This window comes from Siphateles boraxobius, unplaced genomic scaffold (assembly GCF_051911475.1).
Source record: "Siphateles boraxobius isolate OS27281-9 unplaced genomic scaffold, OSU_SipBor_1 34, whole genome shotgun sequence".
Classification (NCBI taxonomy): domain Eukaryota; kingdom Metazoa; phylum Chordata; class Actinopteri; order Cypriniformes; family Leuciscidae; genus Siphateles; species Siphateles boraxobius.
In genome coordinates, this window is record NW_027508964.1 from 112118 (window position 1) to 134425 (window position 22308).

Genomic DNA, 22308 nt, shown 5'->3' on the forward strand with positions numbered 1-22308 from the left:
GACACGTGTAATATGTCATGTGTTGTTGTTCATCTGAGGTTGTATTTACCCGATTTTAAAACCAGTTAAGGACAAGAGGATTTTTTATTATGTCCTGATACACAAAACCATAGAATTCAAAAGGCTGTCCTATGTACTGTGTGTGTGTGTGTGTGTGTGTGTGCGTGCGTGCGTGCGTGGTTGCGTGCGTGCGTATAACATTAAAAATGTCTATACAACATACACTGTCCCTTATATATTAATTTTTCTAAAATTAAATATTGTAATGCCCATGCTATTTGTTTAAAGCAGAAAGCATTGCCTACACACCTTAAAAGAAAAAATGCCTGTGTTTGAGATAAGAACAAATGGCATATCAACTGTTTTCAAGGGTGATGTCAATGTAACATTAACTTAATGAGAGTTTATGTTGTTTCCATCAACATTTTTCATATTTCTAGGTCACTTAAATCCAGAATGTCCACTTTGGTGTCCTACTGACTCATTTGAGCCTCCACCTGTTCCATGTTTTATTTCCACCACCCATGACTTGTTAACCATGTTTTTTTTAAAATTATTATTATTATTATTTTTAATGTATTTTCTTGTATCTCCTTTTTGTACTGTATGATGTGTTATATGGACCTGTGTCTGCAGTAAAGCTTTATTATTATTATTATTATAAATGTCTATCCAAAAGATTGTTATTCTCCTGTCAGTCTGTTTTTTTCATTCTTAAAGGGAAGGTCTACCCAAATATGAACATTCTGTCATCATTTACTCACCCTCAAGTTGTTCTAAACCTGTATGAATTTATTTCTTCTGCTGAACACAAAAGAAGATATTGTGAAGAATGTCTGTAACCAAACATTGGCCCCATTGACTTCCATATATTTCCCCCCCATACTATGAAATTTAATGGGGCCCATCAACTGTTTGGTTACCAATAAGGGTTAAATAATGATTTTTAAAAAGTCTTCACATGCTCCCACCATAGACCCATTGGGTCTCATTCATGAAACACGAGCAGAACGAATTTTTGTGTAAATGGTGTGTAAAGTGGTCCTGGCGTAAATTTTGGGATTCATTCAAATGTTTGTATTTTCCAAATGTTAGTTGGTACGCAAGAAATCTACACCTGCTCCCTGCCACGCGTAAATAGTGCGCTTAACACCCAAGCGTTTTGCTCATTAATAAGGCTGCATTTTATATCACCTTTATCGGGTACATATTTACACAGCATTTTGAAAAAATATCATATATAGTAATTACATACGGTTTTTCTTATTATGAGAGCCAGTAATAGCATCTGCGATTGTGGTCATTCTCCAGTTTTAATACGATTTTTCCGAAGTGAACTAATTCGTTTTTTGCTCTCAAGCTTAATGTCGTACCATTTTCTTCTCACTTCTGGGAATGTTTGATTAACAGATGAAACTCCATTGACTCCATCTGTAATATGCTGCCAAGCTTCCTTTTTTTTAGGACCCGATACGCCACTATATGAAGTTTTATGTAACAAAGTTCGGGAGGAGCATGTTCAGGTAATCAACCAATCAACTCAAGAGGAAGCCGGTATAAATAAAGCTTTTCCTCACCTCCTGTCTCACGACAAGTCTCTCAGCATCCCTCCACCACCCCATCACCTCACACTCGGCTGGGTTTACCCCAGCATAGGGGGAGTACTCTGGGTTCGGGCAAAATTCCGAGCTCGGAGCCCTCCCCCCGACAGCAAGCCAAATACGCATTAATATTACATTTGATTTCATGTATGTGTGAACTCGTGAAGTACGCTTGAAAATAAAATGTGGCGTTTTGAATGAACTTCTGATAATAAAACTTCAATTTCTGCATCTAAGAAATTTTTCTTTTTCATTCGCATTCATGTCATAAAATGATGCCCATATATAGTTGTCAGTCGGATTTAATGGGCGGGATTTATGGTAGGCCCTAATTGAGAATGAACGTGCACGCGCATCCCATTTACGACCGATTGGAATTCATTAAGACACACACACATTTCACTGTCACATCTGACGTTTACGAAGTATTTGTGAATCAGGAGAAGAGTTTTCGGGAAGGTCTCTTTACGCGCAAATCACTCGCATATTTACTCGTATATTTACGAATGTTTCATGAATGAGACCCATTGTGTGTAGTGTAAAAGTTATACAGACCTGTAAAATGGATTGTTCAGCCAAAAATTAAAACTCAGTTCCATAGTATAAAAATACCTAATATTAACTGTTAACTGTTTGGTTACCAGCACTCTTGAAAATATCTTCTTTTGTGCTCAACATATAAAAGAAATGCATACAGGTTTGGAACAACTTGAGGGTGAGTAAATAATGACAGAATTTTTCTTTTTGGCTAAACTATAGGAAAGTGTTAAGTTAACTTCTGAAGGCATGTTTATGCAATTCTTCACAGTTTGCGTCCCGCTTGTTTAGTGATTGGCATGCATTTAAGTCTGTTCCCAACTCAGAACTATCAAGTCAAGTCAAGTCACCTTTATTTATATAGCGCCTTTATGAATGGTTGCTAGCACAACAAGCTACTAATTCGCTAGATCACCTTTATTTATATATTTTCCTGTTTATATAACAGGAAAATGATGTTGTAATAGTACAAAATTAAATGTCCCCAACTAAGCAAGCCAAAAGCCAATGGCGACAAAGGCGAAGAAAGGCGAAAAGGCAACAGTGGCAAGGCATCAAAACTCCATCAGTGACAGAATGGAGAATAAAACCTTGGGAGAACCCAGACTCAGTCGGGGGGCCAGTCCTCCTTTGGCCAATGAATGAACAGTGTATGATTATGATTCAGGCACAATTATAGGGGAGAAGTCAGATGGGATCAGAACTTTCACAATATTTATCCAGTTCATCTGGTGGGGGTCGGAGTCATCACGGTATGGAGACGAGTTTGTTGAGGTGTCCATGAGGCCTTAACAGGTTTGATGAGGCTGGCACTTCAGGAATGAGTTGTCGTCGTGTCCATGCAATGGTCCTTCATCAGATCTGGATATGGCCTGGATCCGGCGGTTTGCGGTAAACCTCGGAATAAACAGAGAGACTAATATTAGTGTAGACGCCATCCTTCTTATGATGTACAAAGTACATCAGGATTTATGGGAAGTGTTCCCGGTCCTGGCTGATCTAAACTATGCAGCCTAACATTGAATTATAGAAGTCTAAAATGTGTTATGTGTATGCTAAGCCAAAGAGATGTGTTTTCAGTCTAGATTTGAACTGACAGACTGTGTCTGCTTCCCGGACCATGTTAGGAAGATTGTTCCAAAGTTTTGGTGCTAAATAGGAAAAGGATCTACCGCCAGCAGTCGATTTAGATATTCTTGGTATTATCAATTGGCCAGAATTTTGAGATCGCAATAGACGTGAAGGAGCATAATGCGTTAAGAGCTCGCTCAAGTACTGGGGAGCTAAACCATTTAGTGCTTTGTAAGTAATCAGCAAGATTTTAAAATGTATACAATGTTTAATAGGCAGTGCAGTGTTGACAGAACTGGGCTAATATGGTCATACTTCCTGGTTCTGGTAAGAACTCTAGCGGCTGCATTTTGGACCAACTGTAGTTTGTTTATTAAGCGTGCAGGGCAACCACCCAGTAGAGTTACTTGGACTTCGAAATGATGGAAATGGATAAATATTCTAAATGTTCCGATCCAATCTGACTTGTAATGCTGACCGAATCATATATCATGCACTGTTCCTTCGTTGGCCAGAGGAGAACTGGCCCTCCGACTGAGTCTGGTTTCTCCCAAGGTTTTTTTCTCCATTCTGTCACCTGATGGAGTTTTGGTTCCTTGCCACTGTTGCCTTGTCTTTTGGCTTGCTTAGTTGGGGACATTTATTATTCAATAATATTATTGATCTGCCTTACTTAAGGTGGACGTTGACTCAATTTTCTTTTAGAAACAAACTCTGTTATATTATTTTCATGTTATCACTGTGAAGCTGCTTTGATACAATCTGTATTGTAAAAAGCGCTATATAAATAAAGGTGACTTGACTTGACTTGACTAGAGCATTACAATAATCTAGCCTTGATGTCAAGAACACATGAACCAATTGTTCTGCATTTTTTCATTGAGAGCATATGACGCAATTTAGATATATTTTTAAGATGAAAAAATGCAGTTTTAGAGATACTAGACACATGACTTTAAAATGAAAGATTGGTATCAAAGAGCACACACAGGTTCCTAACCGATGATGTGGACTTGACAGAGAAGCCATCAAGTGTTAGACAGTATTCTAGGTTATTACGTGAGGAAGTTTTTTGTCCAATAATGTTCAATAGAATCCCTGTTTTTTCAGAATTAAGTAGTAGGAAATTACTAGTCATCCAGTTTTTTATATCAGCTATGCATTCCGTTAATTTTGTGGATTGGTAAGTTTCATCAGGGCGTGAAGAAATATAGAGCTGAGTATCATCAGCATAACAGTGAAAACTAATGCCATGCTTCCTAATGATATCTCCTAAGGGTAGCATGTACAGAGTGAACAGCAACGGTCCTAGTACTGAGCCTTGTGGTACGCCGTACTGAACTTGTGTTCGATAAGACATCTCTTCATTTACTGCTACAAACTGATAACGGTCAGATACGTATGATTTAAACCATGCTAGTGCAATTCCACTAATGCCAACATAATTTTGGAGTCTATTTAAAAGAATGTTGTGGTCGATAGTGTCAAATGCAGCATTAAGATCGAGTAAAACTAATAGCGAGATACAACCACGATCGGATGATAAGATCAAGTCATTTTTTTACTCTAATGAGAGCTGTCTCAGTACTATTATACGGTCTAAATCCTGACTGAAAATTCTCACAGATACCATTTCTTTCTAAAAAGGAACATAGTTGTGAAGATACTGCCTTTTCTAGTATCTTTGACAGAAAAGGTAGATTCGAGATCGGCCTGTAATTGACTAATTCTGTTGGATCAAGTTGCGTTTTTTTAACAAGCGGTTTAATCATAGCCAGCTTAAATGTTTTTGGTACGTATCCTAATGTCAAAGATGAATTAATGATACTAAGAAGAGGATCTATGACTTCTGGAAGCATCTCTTTCAATAGTTTAGGCGGTATAGGGTCTAACATAAATGTTGTCGATTTAGATGATTTAACGAGTTTATAAAATTCACCTTCTCCTATAGTAATGAATGAATCGAATTTTTCGTCAGTGAGACTACAATGCACTGTCTGATGCGATACTGTAGTAGATGGTTGCATAGTTATAATTTTCTCCCTGATATTAGAGCCCGTTCTCATCCTTTGGCGGCATATGTGACGCCATATGACAAAACGGCGAAATACTACGCACATGGCACCCTTTAGCGTGAATATAACACGCGAACCCAAGGCGTCATAAAGTTGACTGGCATCCTTTAGCGTGAATATGAGACGCAGACCCTACCCCACACCTAAACCTACCCATCACAGTGCGTGTTATATTAACGATAAAGGGTGCCATGTGCGTAGTATTTCGCCGTTTTGTCATATGGCGTCACATATGATGCCAAAGGATGAGAATGCGTTAGATATTATCAATCTTGTTAGTCAAAAAGTTCATAAAGTCATTACTGCTGTGCTGCTTGAAAAAATCTGAGCTTGAAGCTTTATTTTTCGTTAGTTTAGCGACGGTTTCAAATAAATACCTAGGTTTTTGTTTATTTGCTTCTAATAGGTTTGAAAAATAAGCAGATCTAGAAGTTTTTAAGGCCTCTCTGTATGAAATCATGCTCTATTTTCATGAAATGCGAAATACCTCTAGTTTTGTTTTCTTCCAGTTGCGCTCCATTTTTCTGGCTGCTCTCTTAAGCCTGGCCTGAGTGTGCTCGTTGTACCATGGCGTTGGAATATTTTCTTTAATCTTTTTTAAGCGCAAAGGAGCAATTGTGTCTAAAGTGCTAGAAAAGAGAGAGTTAAAAGTTTCTGTCGCAATATCGAGTTCTTCTAAGCTATCTGGGATGCTGAGATGATGAAACTGATCAGGAATATTATTGATAAAGCAATCTTTAGTGGCAGAAGTGATAGGTCTAACATATTTGTAACACGGAGTCGGCTTTGCAACCTTGGTTAAATTAAGTTTACATGAGACTAGATAATGATCTGAGATGTCATCACTCTGCTGTAGAATTTCAACAGCATTGACATTGATTCCATGTGATAATATTAGATCTAGAGTATGATTACGACAATGAGTAGGTCTTGACACGTGTTGTCTAACTTCAATAGAATAAAGAATGTCTTTAAATGCCAATCCCAATGCATCTTTTCCATTATCTACATGTATATTAAAATCACCAACAATTGGGGCTTTATCTGCAGCCAGTACTAACTCTGAGAGAAAATCAGCTAATTCTTTGATAAAGTCTGTATGGTGCCCTGGTGGCCTGTATACAGTAGCTAACACAAATCTTAAACGTGATTTATCATTTGCAATATATATTGTTACATTAAGCACCAACAATTCAAAAGAATTATATTTGAAACTAGACTTTTTAGTAATTTTGAAAATATTACTATAAATTACAGCAACACCTTCCCCTTTGCCTTTCAGGCAAGGTTCATGTTTATAACAGTAATCTTGCGGGGTGGACTCATTTAAAGTAATGTAATCGTTTGGTTTTAGCCAGGTTTCTGTCAAACACAGGACATCTAGGTTATAGTCTGTAATCACATCATTAACAATAAGTGCTTTTGAAGTAAGGGATTGAATATTCAACAACCCGAGTTTTATCATTTGTTCATTTGTATTAAATCTGTTTTTTATTTGTTGAACATTCGCTTGTTGGAGTTTTTTTGTATTTCATAATTCAGGGAACAGACACAGTCTCTATATGATGATATCTAGGTGAAAGAGCCTCTATGTGATGGGATTTATCTGACCTTGGTGACGTGAGAGAGCTGGCAGACGGTCGGTTTAGCCAGTTTGTCTGCTTCCTGACCTGAGCCCCAGATTGCCATGTTTGAGCTCTAAGACTATGTGCCAAATTACTAGAGAGAAGAGCAGCACAATCCCAGGAGGGATGAATACCATCTCTTTTCAACAGGTCAGGTCTGCCCCAAAAACTTTTCCAATTGTCTATGAGCAGTATCTAAAGCCCTTGCACTCTTTCTAGTTTGGATGTGTGTCTCTAGTTCTGAAATCTTCTCCGCCAGCCTGACTATCTCCCTGCAATTATCACATGTAAATCCTATGCAGACGGAGAAGGCTATGCTATACATGTTACATTAAGTGCAAGTGACAATAAGAGGAGAAGAGGACATGACTCACCGTGTTTGTTGACTGATCCTACTTACCGCAGCTTTGATGGATTTGTAAAAGGCGCGAGCGCACAAACTAAATAAATAATAAAGAGCGCACGGATGGCACGATAACAGGCTAGCGAATTAGTAGCTTGTTGTGCTAGCAACCATTCATAAGTCTTCATGAGAATTTAAATATTCTGCACGAGTCATATGGACCACTTTCATTGTATTATAGTGCTTATGTATTATTAGTAGAAAGCCACGGTCATTACTTGTGCATTCATTATAAAATATTACTCATTCGTCTGACAATAAAGAGTGATAATGATTGCCATTACCTGCAGATCTTTCACAACACCCCAAGCATAGCTCTCTTTGCACATACATGCCAAGCTTACTTCTCAAAATTGTATTTCCAATTGATTTCTTTTGTTCTAAAATGAAGCCGATTTCAATTAGTACAAACAAACTAACAGAACCCCTAACCTTAAAAAAAATACAACTTTTACTAAAAATAAAAAGTGAAAGTGACATATATCCAATATGGTGTCCCATACTTGGAATTTGTGCTCTGCATTTCACCTATCCAAGTGCACACACACACACAGCAGTGAGTATTGAACACACACCTGGAGAAGTGGGCACCCAGCGAGCACATAACCCGCGACCTTCAGGTTACAAGCCCAACTCTCTCTAACCATTAGGCTACAACTGCCTCCTGTCTACTATTATCTTATAAGTAAATAAAATGACCATTTTTCTTATGAGTTTAAGTTTTAAGTATGTGTATTTCAGCAATTTATATATATATAAAATAGTTTTCTACCGTGGTACAACTTAGTTAATTGGTTAAATGTAACTTATATTCATATAAGATTTTTTGGTAACACTTTTTTTTTACAGTGTCCTTGTTTGAATGTAATTATACATTTAAGTACTGAGTAATATTAAGCAACTACATGTACTTACTATAGGGTTAAGGTAGGATTAGGATTTGGTTGAGGGTTAGTTGCATGTTATTATTCATAATTTACTGTTATTGCTATTGTAAGTACATGTAACATACAAGGACACTGTAAAATAAAGTGTTACCGATTTTTTATCCTACCTAGAAGATAAAAGTATAAATTATCTAATTTATAATTTATGCTGAAACTGTATATTATTTTTAATAATACGCATACATTTAAGGTAAAACATTTTTTTAAAAATAAATGTAACCAGATATTATTGCCATTACTGCCATATTAACATTTAGAAATGTTGGAGTTAAATAAATCCATGAGGAAATTAAATAATATAAATATCAGGGCGAGGAGGAAAAGGCTGTGTCAGGAAAGTTGAAAATCCTGTTATTATTGTCAGTCTGTCAGTTTGTTGGGTTACTCACAGATGTTTGTGGCTGATAATTTGACCTGTTGCTCAACACCTCACAGTTTTAAGAGTATATAAGCCTCCATCAGACGCTTCCAATCAGAAGAGAAGCTCAAGATCGTAAGAAGCAACTCAACATGAGGATTCACCGCCAGCTGGGGTTTCTTGCAAGCCTGCTGCTTGTTATTCACGCAAGACCGATTGCAAAGCCCGTTGATGATTATGAAATTGCAAAGGTTTGGGTTCATATGTGTATATATTTATTTTGTCTTTGATCATACGCCTAATTCTTCCAATGATTCTGTCTTTGTATTCTTTAGAATTACCTGGAGAGCTTTTACAAACTGGCACCTCGTATTCCGAATCTTACAGACAGAGAGTCGGATTCACTTATTGAGAAACTGAAAGAGATGCAGAAGTTTTTTAGGCTTAAGGTCACAGGAAAGCTGAACAGAGAAACACTGGAGGTGATGAAGAAGCCCCGCTGTGGAGTTCCAGATGTTGGTGCGTTCTCCACGTTTAGAGGCAATCCCAAATGGCAGACCAACAGGCTCACATACAGGTGTGTATAATATCAGTTCACTTGGTGTCACTGAAAAAAGAGAACCAGAACCCGACTGTGGTCCTTTCCCTCAGGATTGAGAACTACACCCCTGACATGTCAGAAGCAGAGGTGGATGACTCCATCAGAAGAGCCCTGCAAGTGTGGGCAGACGTCACTCCTCTGAGATTCACCCGCATCTACAGCGGCACGGCGGACATCATGATCTCATTTGCCACAAGAAGTAAGTTTCCTCTATCCATTTATGTATGTTTATTAACCATGTGCTTCTCATTTTGATGAATAATTTTAAACTTGGTGATATTTTATGAATAACTTGAGGATTCGAACTTACTGTTGGAATAATAATAATATATGAAACTTTGATTAAAAATTAACATTATATGAACAACGCTCAATAAAATAATCATGGCAGCAAGTTGTCATGAACTGCTCTGAGACTTTAGGTTGAAGATCCAAACGCAGCTTTATTGAGGGTAATCTATAAAACAGGCTTAAGGTCAAAACCACAAGCAAACAGACTAAACATAAGACAAGGTCCAAAACACAGGCAAACCGGGAAATCCAGGGAAAAAAGACACAGGGATCCAGGATAATGCTCAGAAATGTAGTGTGACACTAAACAAGACTTTTTAAAGCATGAGATACATAGAGTTTATATAGGCTGGGCTTAACAGGATAATGAGCAACAGCTAAAAACAATCAGGCATGATGAGTCCTGACATGTAGTCCTAGCAAAGACAGGAGGAGGGCCCTCTGGTGGAAATCAAGGGCACCTGTGAAAATGATTTTTGGTTTAACTTAAAAAAGTAAGTTACCTGGTCGCATTAAATTTTTTAGTTCATTGAAATAAAAAAAATTTAGTTAATACAATGTAGGAGATTGGTTTATACAACAGAAACACAAAATAGTATGTTATCTGAACCACATTAATTATCTTATCAAATTAATATTACTTATTAATAATTATTAATAAGTTGATTTGACAAAAGAAAAAAAGTTATTATAACAAATCATAAAAAATTTTTTAAAGTGTGGATGCAGCACTAGTGCTGTTACACAATTCAGTTTTTTAAAAATATATTAATAGAATTCTGTACTTATTTGCCATAATGTATAAACTATTTCGGACTGTTTTTTTTTTTGCAACAAAAGTAACATTCCCTTTCGTCCTGGGAACTCCGACGTGTCGTCGGGGGAGTTCCCTGACGAATTGGGATCACGCTAGGGAGACCAATTGCCTTCGAGTGAATTAAAACGAGCCAATGAAAATTGGCATGCAAGATTTGCATTCCGCGACCCGCCTACCAGCGCGGGTATAAAAGGCGGAAGTAAACATTGCGCAATGCTTTTAGCTTCGGAGCCGACCGATTGTGTCCTCTCTGAGTGAGTGAGCTTTAAGATTGTATTTTTCTTACTGCTACGAGTCTGCTGTTTCGGGAGGGGATCTCTCTGTGTTGGTGAGATGGCGTTTCAGCGACCGCGCGGTTCCTGTCTGCCGGCTGCGTCTATATGCTGTTAATTCAAAAGCTGTTTTCACAGCTGGTAAACGGTTGAGTGCGCACAGCGGGCTTGCAGTTTCCCCGCTGTGTTGCCGCGTTGGGTCCCTGTGTGCTTCAGCACGATAGAGAGAGTACTTTCTTCCTGAAAGAGCAACACGAGTGAAGATCGCGTCCTTTTCAGGATGACGTTTCACTCGTGTGTTTCTGGATGCGATCGTTCCCTGTCCTTATTTGACGGCCACGTTCATTGTTTCACATGCCTAATCCGTGTGTGAGACTACGTTCGTGGGTGGTTCATGTTCTCTCAGGGGTGCATGACCACGTCGGCACGTTGTTCGTCTCCCCTTTCTCGTAAAGGCTTGAGCCGCTCAGCGTGCCGTGTGCCGTCGAGCGCCGGCTGACAGCGCGGGTTGTCACGGCAACCCAGCGCGCGTCATTCGGCGCTCAAGATGCGTGGTCAAGATCAAGACTCGCGTGCCTCTATGAGGTGAGTCCCTTTGCTTATTTCCCGATCTAGTTTCTCTTCTGGTGCACCAGAGGAGGGCTACTTTGGCGAATAACATTGGTGATCTGAGGGTTTCAGTGAGCACGAACCACTCACTCCTCTAGCGCATCGCAAACATGCTGAGACTGTGTTCGTGGGTGGTTTATGCTTTCTTATGAGAGCATGACCACGTCGGCACGTTGTTCGCCTTGCCTGAAGGCTTGAGCGCCCAGCGTGCCGTGTGTCATCGAAGCGATGGCCACGTTCACTATCTTGCATGCCTGGTTGACGGCCACGATCACTGTTTCACATGCCTAATCAGTGTGTTGAGACTGCGTTCGTGGGTGGTTAATGTTCTCTCAGGAGTGCATGACCACGTCGGCGTGCTGCTCGTCTCCCCTTTCTCGTAAAGGCTTGAGCCGCTCAGCGTGCCGTGTGCCGTCGAGGCTTTCGGATGGGATTCTGGTCCTTCTCATGAGGGACCAAGCATTTCATTCGGGGCCCCAGGGAGGACAGATGTCGATCGCTACATCGGAGAGAGGGCTGTTATACTCTGAAAATGATGCTGAGTTCCTACTATAATGTCGTGTTCTCATGCTGAAGATTCAGACTTAACAGCCACACTTTCCTGGGCTGTTCTAAAGCGCCTGGATGTGTGTGAAGAATTTTGGCAGTATGGAAGCGTTTTGGTGCCAATATGGCAAACCAAACATGCCTAAATCTGCAGAAGTTTTTCCTCTCTCACTACCACTGCACGTGCGTAGTTCTAACTCGGGGTTGAGCTGTGCTTAGTGACTGACCGTGATTAGTCACAGCGCTGGCCCTCGGTTAGACGATGTCCACAGTGGTGGTCCAGAAGCACCTCAAAACTAGCCCGCTCGGAGTTTGTTTTTCCCAAGGGAAGGGAAGCAACCCTGAGAGGAGCGACCCAGAGTATGTGACGATCTGCTCTTTGGGAGTGCGTGTCATCACCACTCCTTCCCCCGGGGGAGGGCCGGGTGGAGAATTTAGTTTCTGTTCCGCCGCTGGTTATCCAGTAATCAGCGGTACCCAAAGTTTGAGCAGTCCACTTCCTCTGAGTCGTTCACGGGCCCCAGCGCTCAGATGGCAGTGAGGGCTACGGCCTTGTCACTCTCGTCTCTCGCTGGGTGAGGGGAAACCAGGACTCGATGCCCCCGGGCCTCGTCCCTCGTTTCCCCTCACGGTCGAGACTGGCAGTATAATAAGACCAGTTTCCTCCATCCGAGAGGGTCAGAATGGCAGTGCGTGCCGCCCCCGAGCTGCACCACTCCCGTTCCCCTCTCCCCAGCTTGCAGATAGCAGTGACGCAGCCTCAGCTGCGTCGCTCCGGTCTGCAGCTGGGCCCGGAGGCGCAGAGACCAGCATACGAGGAGTCAGGGCCTCGTTCCTCGTCTCTCCCCCTCCCCTCGCCACCGGGCAGTCCGCAGCAGAACGCCCACGAGCCTTCTCTGCCGTCTGCCCCTCGGTGGAAGCAGGTTGGTGTCAGGCGCACCCAGACCCCCGCTCTCGGTCGCTACAACGCCACCAGAGCCGGGTCCCTGTCTTCCACCTCGCTGCCCCTCCGCGGGTACGCCGGTGGTTCGGGTGGGTTCATTGGGACGGTATCTGGAAGCCTGGCTAGAAGCGCTTCCGGGTCCGTCCCGATGGCTCATCCGCACCATCCGGTTCGGCTATGCAATTCAGTTTGCACGCCGGCCTCCCAAGTTCAGGGGCGTCCACTTTACCCGTGTGCGGTCGGTGGACGCCCCTGTCTTGCGGAAAGAGATCGATGTCCTGCTGGCGAAGGACGCGATCGAGCCGGTCCCTCCTGCCGAGATGAGGTCCGGGTTTTACAGCCCCTACTTCATTGTACCCAAGAAAGGCGGTGGGTTACGGCCAATCCTGGACCTGCGGGTCTTGAATCGGGCCCTGCACAAACTCCCGTTCAAGATGCTCACGCAGAAGCGCATTTTCGAATGCATCCGTCCCCAGGATTGGTTTGCAGCGATCGACCTGAAGGACGCGTACTTTCACGTCTCGATTCTCCTTCGACACAGACCGTTTCTTCGGTTTGCTTTCGAGGGTCGGGCGTATCAGTACAAAGTCCTACCCTTCGGGCTGGCCCTGTCACCCCGCGTCTTCACGAAAGTCGCGGAGGCGGCCTTTGTTCCCATGAGAGAACAAGGCGTTCGCATCCTCAACTACCTCGACGACTGGCTCATTTTAGCTCACTCGCGAGATGTGTTGTGCGATCACAGGGACATAGTGCTTCGGCACCTCAGCCGGTTGGGGCTTCAGGTCAACTGGGACAAGAGCAAACTCTGCCCCGTGCAGAGGATCTCTTATCTCGGTATGGAGCTGGACTCGGTCGCCCGGACTGCGCGCCTCACGGAGGAACGCGTCCAGTCAGTGCTCACCTGCCTCAGGTCTTTTCGAGGCAGGACAGCGGTTCCACTGAAACAATTTCAGAGGCTCCTGGGGCATATGGCAGCCGCAGCCGCAGTAACGCCGCTCGGCCTGTTACATATGAGACCGCTTCAGCGCTGGCTTCACGATCGAGTCCCGAGGTGGGCGTGGCACAGCGGCACGTTCCGGGTCAAAGTGACCCCGCACTGTCGCCAAACCTTCTCCCCGTGGTCGGATCCTGCGTTTCTACGGGCCGGAGTGCCCTTAGTCCAGGTTTCCAGGCATGCTGTGGTTTTCACAGATGCCTCTGCCACCGGATGGGGGGCCACGTACAACGGGCATGCAGTTTCAGGTCTGTGGACGGGGCCTCAACTGCATTGGCATATCAACTGCCTAGAGTTGCATGCAGTACGCTTAGCCTTGCGTCGCCTCAAAGGGGTTCTCAGACACAAGCACGTACTGGTCCGTACGGACAGCACTGCGACCGTTGCGTACATCAACCATCAAGGTGGTCTACGCTCCTGTCGTATGTCGCGACTCGCCTCCCACCTCCTCCTATGGAGTCAGAAGCATCTGAGGTCGCTTCGTGCCATTCACATTCCAGGGGAGCTCAACCGTGTGGCAGACGAGCTCTCACGGCTGCCTCCCCTGCCAGGAGAATGGCGACTCCATCCCCAGTCGGTCCAGCTGATTTGGAGTGTCTTCGAAGTCGCACAGGTAGACCTGTTTGCCTCTCCGGACACGACCCATTGCCAGTGGTTTTATTCCCTGTCCGAGGGGACCCTCGGCACGGACGCCCTGGCTCACAGCTGGCCCCGGGACCTGCGCAAGTATGCGTTTCCCCCAGTGAGCCTTCTTGCACAGACTCTGTGCAAGGTCAGGGAGGACGAGCAGCAGGTCCTTCTTGTGGCGCCGTATTGGCCCACCAGGACTTGGTTCACCGAATTCATGCTCCTCGCGACAGCCCCTCCTTGGCCGATTCCTCTGAGGAAGGACCTTCTTTCTCAGAGACGGGGCACTCTATGGCACCCGCGTCCAGACCTCTGGAAACTCCATGTCTGGTCCCTGGACGGGACGCGGAGGTTCTAGGTGGTCTGCCACAGGCAGTGGTAGACACCATCACTTCCGCTAGAGCCCCCTCTACGAGGCGCCTCTATGCGTTGAAGTGGAACCTGTTCGTCGATTGGTGTTTCTCCCGTCAGGAGGACCCCCGAACTTGCCCGATCGGAGTCGTGCTTTCCTTCCTGCAAGATGGGTTGGAGCGAAGGCTGTCTCCCTCCACCCTCAAAGTGTATGTCGCCGCAATAGCCGCGCATCACGATGCACTGGAAGGTAAGTCCTTGGGGAAGCACGACCTGGTCATCAGATTCCTTAAGGGTGCCAGGAGGTTAAATCCACCTCGTGTTTTGCACTCGGTACCCTCTTGGGACCGTGCTCTGGTACTTAGAGCTCTTCAAAGTCCTCCCTTTGAGCCTTTGCTGACGGTAGAGCTTAATATCCTGTCCATTAAGACAGCGCTCCTGTTGGCATTGGCCTCTTTCAAGAGGGTCGGGGATCTGCAGGCTTTTTCGGTCGACGAATCGTGCCTAGAGTTCGGGCCAGGCCTTTCTCACGTTGTGTTGAGACCCCGGCTCGGATATGTGCCCAAGGTTCCTACCACTCCCTTCGTAGACCAGGTAGTGAACCTGCAAGCGCTGCCCCAGGAGGAGGCAGACCCAGCCCTAGCTTTTCTCTGTCCTGTCCGCGCCCTGCGGGTTTATATTGACAGAACGCAAAGCTTCAGAACCTCAGATCAGCTCTTTGTCTGTTACGGAGGCCGGCAGAAGGGGAAGGCCGTCTCCAAGCAGAGGTTAGCCCACTGGTTAGTGGATGCTATCACCCGAGCATATGAGTCTCTGGGTGAGCCTTGTCCTCCCAGGTTGCGCGCTCACTCCTCTAGAGGTGCTGCCGCTTCCTGGGCTTTGGCTCAAGGCGCCTCGCTGACAGACATCTGTAGAGCTGCGGGCTGGGCGACACCGAACACGTTCGCTAGGTTCTATAGCCTTCGTGTGGAACCTGTTTCCTCCCGAGTTCTGGCTACGGCCAGTGGGTCGAGGGAATAAGTTGTGTCGGCTTGCTACGCCACTCCGCCTCGAACAGCGGATACGTGCTTTCTTGCTCCGTATGGCGCCCTACGTTGGTGAGCCTCGTGAGTTCCTCCTTCACCCCTCCGGTGCTGGGCGTGGCGGACCGCCCGGCGCCAGGTCTGCTACCTCTAGTGAGGAGTTGTTAGTAGACTGGGTGCTCCAGTGATCTCTACTGTGAACCATCATGCCACGTGCAGTTTAGCCGTGTCTTCCCCTTGACGGACTCGTTCGTCATCCCTGTTGAGTGCGCTCCCATTTCCCTTGGATTGGGACCACCTCAGGGACTGCCATATGTTTCACTACCCCATAGGGCTAGTACATATGTGTATTCCTGGTCAGTCAGGCTGGGCCTTCCGCAGCTTTCCCCCTCTCTTGGGGAACGCTTTCCCAGTGTTATCCAATGTCCACTGTGCGGGTCTTGCGGAACAGCAGTGTGGTTCCCGTGCTAGCTCCCGCAACTTATTTCAAGAAACTGCTGCAGGGTAGCTTAGCCGGGCGCTGGAAGGGGCCAGCACCATGGCGCTTTATTAGGGATCCCAATTCGTCAGGGAACTCCCCCGACGACACGTCGGAGTTCCCAGGACGAAAGGGAACGTCTCGGTTACGTATGTAACCCTCGTTCCCTGAGTACAGGGAACGGAGACGTGTCGTCCCTTCGCCATGTCGCTGTACCTTCGCGGAGGACTGGACACTGTTCGGCTCCTCAGCGAAAAGCATTGCGCAATGTTTACTTCCGCCTTTTATACCCGCGCTGGTAGGCGGGTCGCGGAATGCAAATCTTGCATGCCAATTTTCATTGGCTCGTTTTAATTCACTCGAAGGCAATTGGTCTCCCTAGCGTGATCCCAATTCGTCAGGGAACTCCCCCGACGACACGTCTCCGTTCCCTGTACTCAGGGAACGAGGGTTACATACGTAACCGAGACGATTTCAAAACTAAAATAACCTGATTGCCTTTTATTTTACCGGAAGGCCATGTATGCAAATATAGAAAACCAAAATCATGTTTTGTGCTCACCACTGATACTAACAAAATAACACAGTTTTATCTTAAACTAAATAATGGTGAAGTTTCCATTTAATTAAGGTATTTTCATTTTTATTTTGGAAATCTGGAAAATGTTTCAATGAATGATCATACGGAACAAAAAAACGTGATCGATTATTGGCCAAAATAAACGATTCAAGATCGATTAAAAGTCATAAGAAACCGAAAGAATCGTAAATTGCAAACAAAATTTCTTTCAAAATAAAGCAAAGGTTCCTTTGATTTATAACATCGAACTATATTAAAAATTCAATTTAAAGCCAAACTCTTTCCTACAGATCATGGTGATGGTTTGCCATTTGATGGACCGCGAGGCGTTTTGGCTCATGCTTTCCCTCCCTCATCTGGAATTGGTGGAGATGCACACTTCGATGATGATGAGGATTTCACTTTCCGCTCATCACGTGGTAAATGTAATTTATTATTTTTTTAGTTTTGTGCATTTAGTTTCGCTAAATGTAGTTTTCAGAGATTCATCTTGTGACAATTAAGTGTTTTAACTTGTACGTAATCTGTTTTTCCTAATTTCTCTGCAGGTATTGTCCTGTTCTTGGTGGCTGCCCATGAATTTGGTCACTCTTTGGGTCTTGATCACTCCGACGTTCGTGGCGCTCTGATGTTTCCCACATACAGCTTCATCGATCCGGGTCGTTTCTCTCTTACCTCTGATGACATCAGAGGGATTCAGTCGCTCTATGGTAATATGATCTTCAAGAGCACATCTATAATGTTAGTGTCAAACATATTCAGTCATTTGTTTAGCATGTGGTGTTTCCTTCAGGCCCAAACAGAGACAGAAACCCCATCCAACCTGATCCAGAATTACCAACGGCTCCTAATGTTTGTGACCCTAACCTGATCTTTGATGCTGTTACAACTTTTATGGGAGAAACAATGTTCTTCAAGGACGGGTAATGCACAAAAACCAATAAAATCCTGCTTATACAGTGCCCTCCACTAATAATTGCACCCTTGGTAAATATGAGCAAAGGCAGCTGTGAAAATAAATCTGCATTGTTTTTCCTTTTGATCTTTTATTTAAACAGTTCTAACCAATCATTGAAGGAAAACAATTGGAGGGGGGGGGGGGGGGCTCACATTATGATTTTTTTTTTCTCTAGTTCACGTTTACCACAATTATTGCCACCCAATTATTGCAACATAATTTTGCAGCTCTGAGTTTTCTCCTATAATGCCGGATGAGTTTGGAGAACACCTGACCAGAGATCAGAGATCATTCCTCTTACAGAATCTCTCCAGATCTGCAGATTCCCAGATCCATGTTGGTGCTTCTCCTCTTCAGTTCAGCACTCTTCTTCTATAGGGTTCAGGTCAGGGGACGGTCATGGCAGAAGCTTCATTTTGTGCTCCGTTACACATTTTTGTGTTGATTTTGATGTTTGTTTTGGATCGTTGTCCTGATGGAAGATCCAACTATGGCCCATTATAACATTTCTAGCAGATGCTGTCAGGTTTTATTTTTTTATCTGTTGGTATTTGCTAGAATCCATGATACCATATATCTGAACAAGATGTCCACAAAATATAAGATAGCAGTATATTTAACCCAGGGCATGGAGTACTTTCATCCCTGTTTGCACTAAACCCATCCGGTGGATTTGCTGCCGAAAAGCTCTTTCTTTAGTTTAATCTGACCATTGAACCAGATCCCTTTTGAAGTTACAGATATTTAACTCATAAGAATTTCTAGGGGTGCAAATAATTTGGCCAACATGCATAGGAGAAAAACAGAAAAACATGTATTTCTTGTTTACATGAAATACATGTAAACCCCCCCCCCCCCCCCCCCCCACACTTTCAACTCTTTTACTTCAATGAAAGGTTAGAATTTTGTAAAAAAAAAAAATTATTAAAGATCAAAGGGATAAACAATGCAGATTTATTTTCACAGCCGCATTTGCTCATATTTACCAAGGGTGTCGATATTAGTGGAGGGCACTGTACACTATATATATATATATATATATATATATATATATATATATATATATATATATATATATGTACATAAAATACTTAAATGAAATGACTTCATCTGTCTCTGTGCAGATTTGTCTGGCGTAGTTCTCCGAGCGGAAGTGTGACGCAACATCTAATCAGTAATTTGTGGCCCAACGCCCCAGATAATATAGATGCTGCTTACGAGGATCCAGTGGGAAAAATACTCTTCCTATTCAAAGGTTTTTTCTCAATCAATCTGGGAATGCTGAAACCACAGTCACACTTACAATCTCTGTAAAATCATGTCTGATGAAGTCCGTGACAATGGCCGAAATATCACACAGTTTTAATCTATTAACTTTAAGCACTTTTTTCCAATTTACAATCTCTGTAAAATCCTCAGAAAACAAACGAGACAAACTTATGACCTGTATTTATTTATAGGTAAACAAGTCTGGGCTTTTAAAAGCAACATTGTTGAGCCGGGCTATCCCAAGCCTCTCAGCAGCTTTGGTCTGCCACCATCGGTGACTAAAGTTAGTGCTGCCGTCCACGACAAAAACTCAGGAAAAACACTGCTCTTCTTTGACATATATTACTACAGGTGGGTCAAGTGTCGTATCATAAACAAAAGCCTTTAATATTTGCTCCGAAAAGACATAAGAATGTATAATTTCACTTTTTTTGGTAGCTATAATGAGGTGATGAAGAAGATGGACAAAGGAAATCCCAAGCGACTGGCTGATGGATTTCCAGCAGTGACTGGAGAGGTTACAGCAGCTCACCTGATCAAAGGTACGTGTTTCTAACTTCCTTTTCTACAGATCTGTAACAATACAAAACACTCACTGGCTTCTTTTCTTCCAGATAACATGTATCTCTTCAGTGGGACAAAGGTGTATGAGTTCAGCAACGGCCGGAAGCTCCTCCGTGTGCTGAAGAACAGCAACTTCCTGTCCTGTTAGTCCAGTCGCCCCGAAACAAGAAATGAATGAGCTTAACTACAGTACTTACTTAAATGCATTTGGATAAGAAACAGTTTAAATTAATGAATTGTTCATTGTATTTCTGCAATCTGCTGGTCAAAATTGGCATTGGACTTCTATTGTTAACCTTTTAAAAGAATGTGTATTTATATAATAATGTTTAAGGTTATTTTCAAATAAACTAAAGTGACTAATTCAATTGAAGAGCATGTGAGCATGTTCATTTTGGAAGCAAGATTTTTTTTAATTTACTTTTAACTCTTTCCGACTCAGATAATAGAGTAAAACCAATATATTATAATTTATAAAAAGGCTAAATCAGCAAAGTGTATGAGTTTCTGAGAAATGGATGACTATGTTTCTTGTCACTACCATGTGTTTGTAAAATATGGTAAATGTGCCCAGTGGTTATAGGTAGAAATGTAAAACTACAATCAAAGCCTTAAAAAAAAACTTGTTTCTGGCTATAGACTTTAAACATTTGACTTGCCATGTTTATTAAAAAATGTAAAAAATAAATAAATACATTTTCTTGGTCCTTTTTTGTGGAAACTCAAAAGAATAGCATTTATTTGAAACAGAAATGTTTTAACATAATAAATATATTTACTGTCACTTAAAATGGCTGCTTGAGTATATGTGTGTGTGTTTGTGTGTGTGTGTGTGTGTGTGTGCGTGCGTGCGTGCGTGCGTGCGTGCGTGTGTGTGTGCGTGTGCGTGCGTGCGTGCGTGCGTGCGTGTGTGTGTGTGTATAAGTGTATAATAAATTACTGTAGTCAGACATTTATAGTGAATTAATGCATGCTGGGTCATTTTCTTACGAATTACTGTTAATCAACAGCAAAATGATGCTGACATCACAGTAATTTACCGCTCTTACTTCATACTTCACAATAGTAAAGCAGCTGCTGAGATTTATCATTGATAGGTGTGACATCATCTTTCAACATTAGATTTTTCCCCCATCCCCTAATGATGCACAGACTTCAAAACTCAACATACAAAACACACAAACAAACACCAACTAAAACCAACAAGAATCAAGAAACTCCACATTATAATCTGTTCGTGCCGCACTGCATGCTGGGTACCTTCATAGTACATATGCACTGTAGAAATACAGTATGATATGGTAGATTTTACAAGACATTTCCAAGAGTGCAGCATTACTGTGAAAGTCATACAATTATTAACCTGGAATACTGTAATTTCACATTAAAAATTGTAACAGTGTAAAATGTGCTAAAGGTGTAATATATACATTTAAATATACTGCACAAGTATGGACCACTTTCATGATAGTTTGGTTCCTTTACCTGTAGGCTATATCTTCAATAAAACCATAAGCACACTTCACACACATATGCATATATGGACGTACTGTACATGCAGCCTTGCTTCATAAACAGGGGATTACCCTTTGACTTCATTTCTTCTAAAATTTTACAAATTACAGTTAGTGTAGATCAACACTTTAACCACATCCTAAGGGCTAATGATAAAAAACAATCTGTTTTAGGTTTTTTTTGGATGTGTGTTTGCTTTTCAATCCTCCATAAGCACTAACCTGCACACACACACACACACACACACACACACACACACACACACACACACACACACACACACACACACACACACACACACACACACACACACACACACACACACACACACACACACACACACACACACACACACACACACACACACACACACACACACACACACAGATGAGCTATTATTACTCTGACAGCTATTATTGGATGACTGACGTCACAGTGAATCAAAACAAAGAGGAGGATGAATGAGGAACTTCCTCTTGGATCATGTCTGACATGTCCTTGTATGTCGATAGATTTCTTGCTGCTGTCATTCTGATAAAGGAACAAAGGTTGCATTATTTTAGTGGAATGAGAATAAATAGTAACTGCATGTTTTCACTTCTGCATTTCAGTTTTTATTGCGGATGCAAATATCATCTGACTTACCAATAAAAATGTTAGTGTGAGATTTTACTTTCAAATATTGTAATATATATATATTATATATATATATATATATATTTTTCTTTTCTTTGATGAATAGTAAGTTCAAAAGAACAGCATTTATTTGAAACAGAAATGTTTTGTAACATTATAAATATCTTGAATCATGAACTAAATTACAATTTATTGTGAAATTATTGTGAAATTATAATTTGAGTATTTAAACAAAGGCAAAATGTATACTTTATGTTAAAATATTATTATGAAAAAATATGAGACAAGAATTTAAATATGGGTAAAAAAAATTATTTGGTTGTCTGTAAATGAATTGACCATATATGGTAAAACAAAAAACTAAAACTACATGTACTTTTACTTTCGAATATTATATATATATATATATAAAAAGTCTATATTTTTATATTATATTGTTCATTTATTATATATTATACATAATTTATCAAGGCAATGTAAATACTTTATACATTTATGTGACTTAAAAATATGAATGGTCATCTCCAGTATTCCCTCCGTGAACCATTACATTTTATAACATTAAATTTTTTCAAATTTCTCTACGACATAAAAAAGTGTATGTAAATTTAAAACAAA

At 42.2% G+C, this 22308-nt stretch overlaps 1 protein-coding gene across 2 annotated transcripts; it reads left to right on the forward strand.

The window, feature by feature from the left end:
* Nucleotides 1-8690: 8690 nt before the first annotated feature.
* Nucleotides 8691-20330, forward strand: LOC143701980 (collagenase 3-like). Of its 2 annotated transcripts, none has more exons than XM_077195647.1 (10): nucleotides 8691-8868; nucleotides 8953-9194; nucleotides 9269-9417; nucleotides 17039-17167; nucleotides 17297-17458; nucleotides 17542-17671; nucleotides 18831-18961; nucleotides 19167-19326; nucleotides 19414-19517; nucleotides 19590-20330. In XM_077195647.1, exons 1-10 carry the CDS (start codon nucleotides 8770-8772, stop codon nucleotides 19685-19687), a joined length of 1404 nt encoding a protein of 467 aa, XP_077051762.1. In that variant the 5' UTR covers nucleotides 8691-8769; the 3' UTR covers nucleotides 19688-20330. The 2 variants fall into 2 exon arrangements, with proteins under 2 accessions (XP_077051762.1, XP_077051761.1); XM_077195646.1 differs by having other exon boundaries at nucleotides 8739-8868; nucleotides 17039-17173; nucleotides 19590-19853.
* Nucleotides 20331-22308: the final 1978 nt, after the last annotated feature.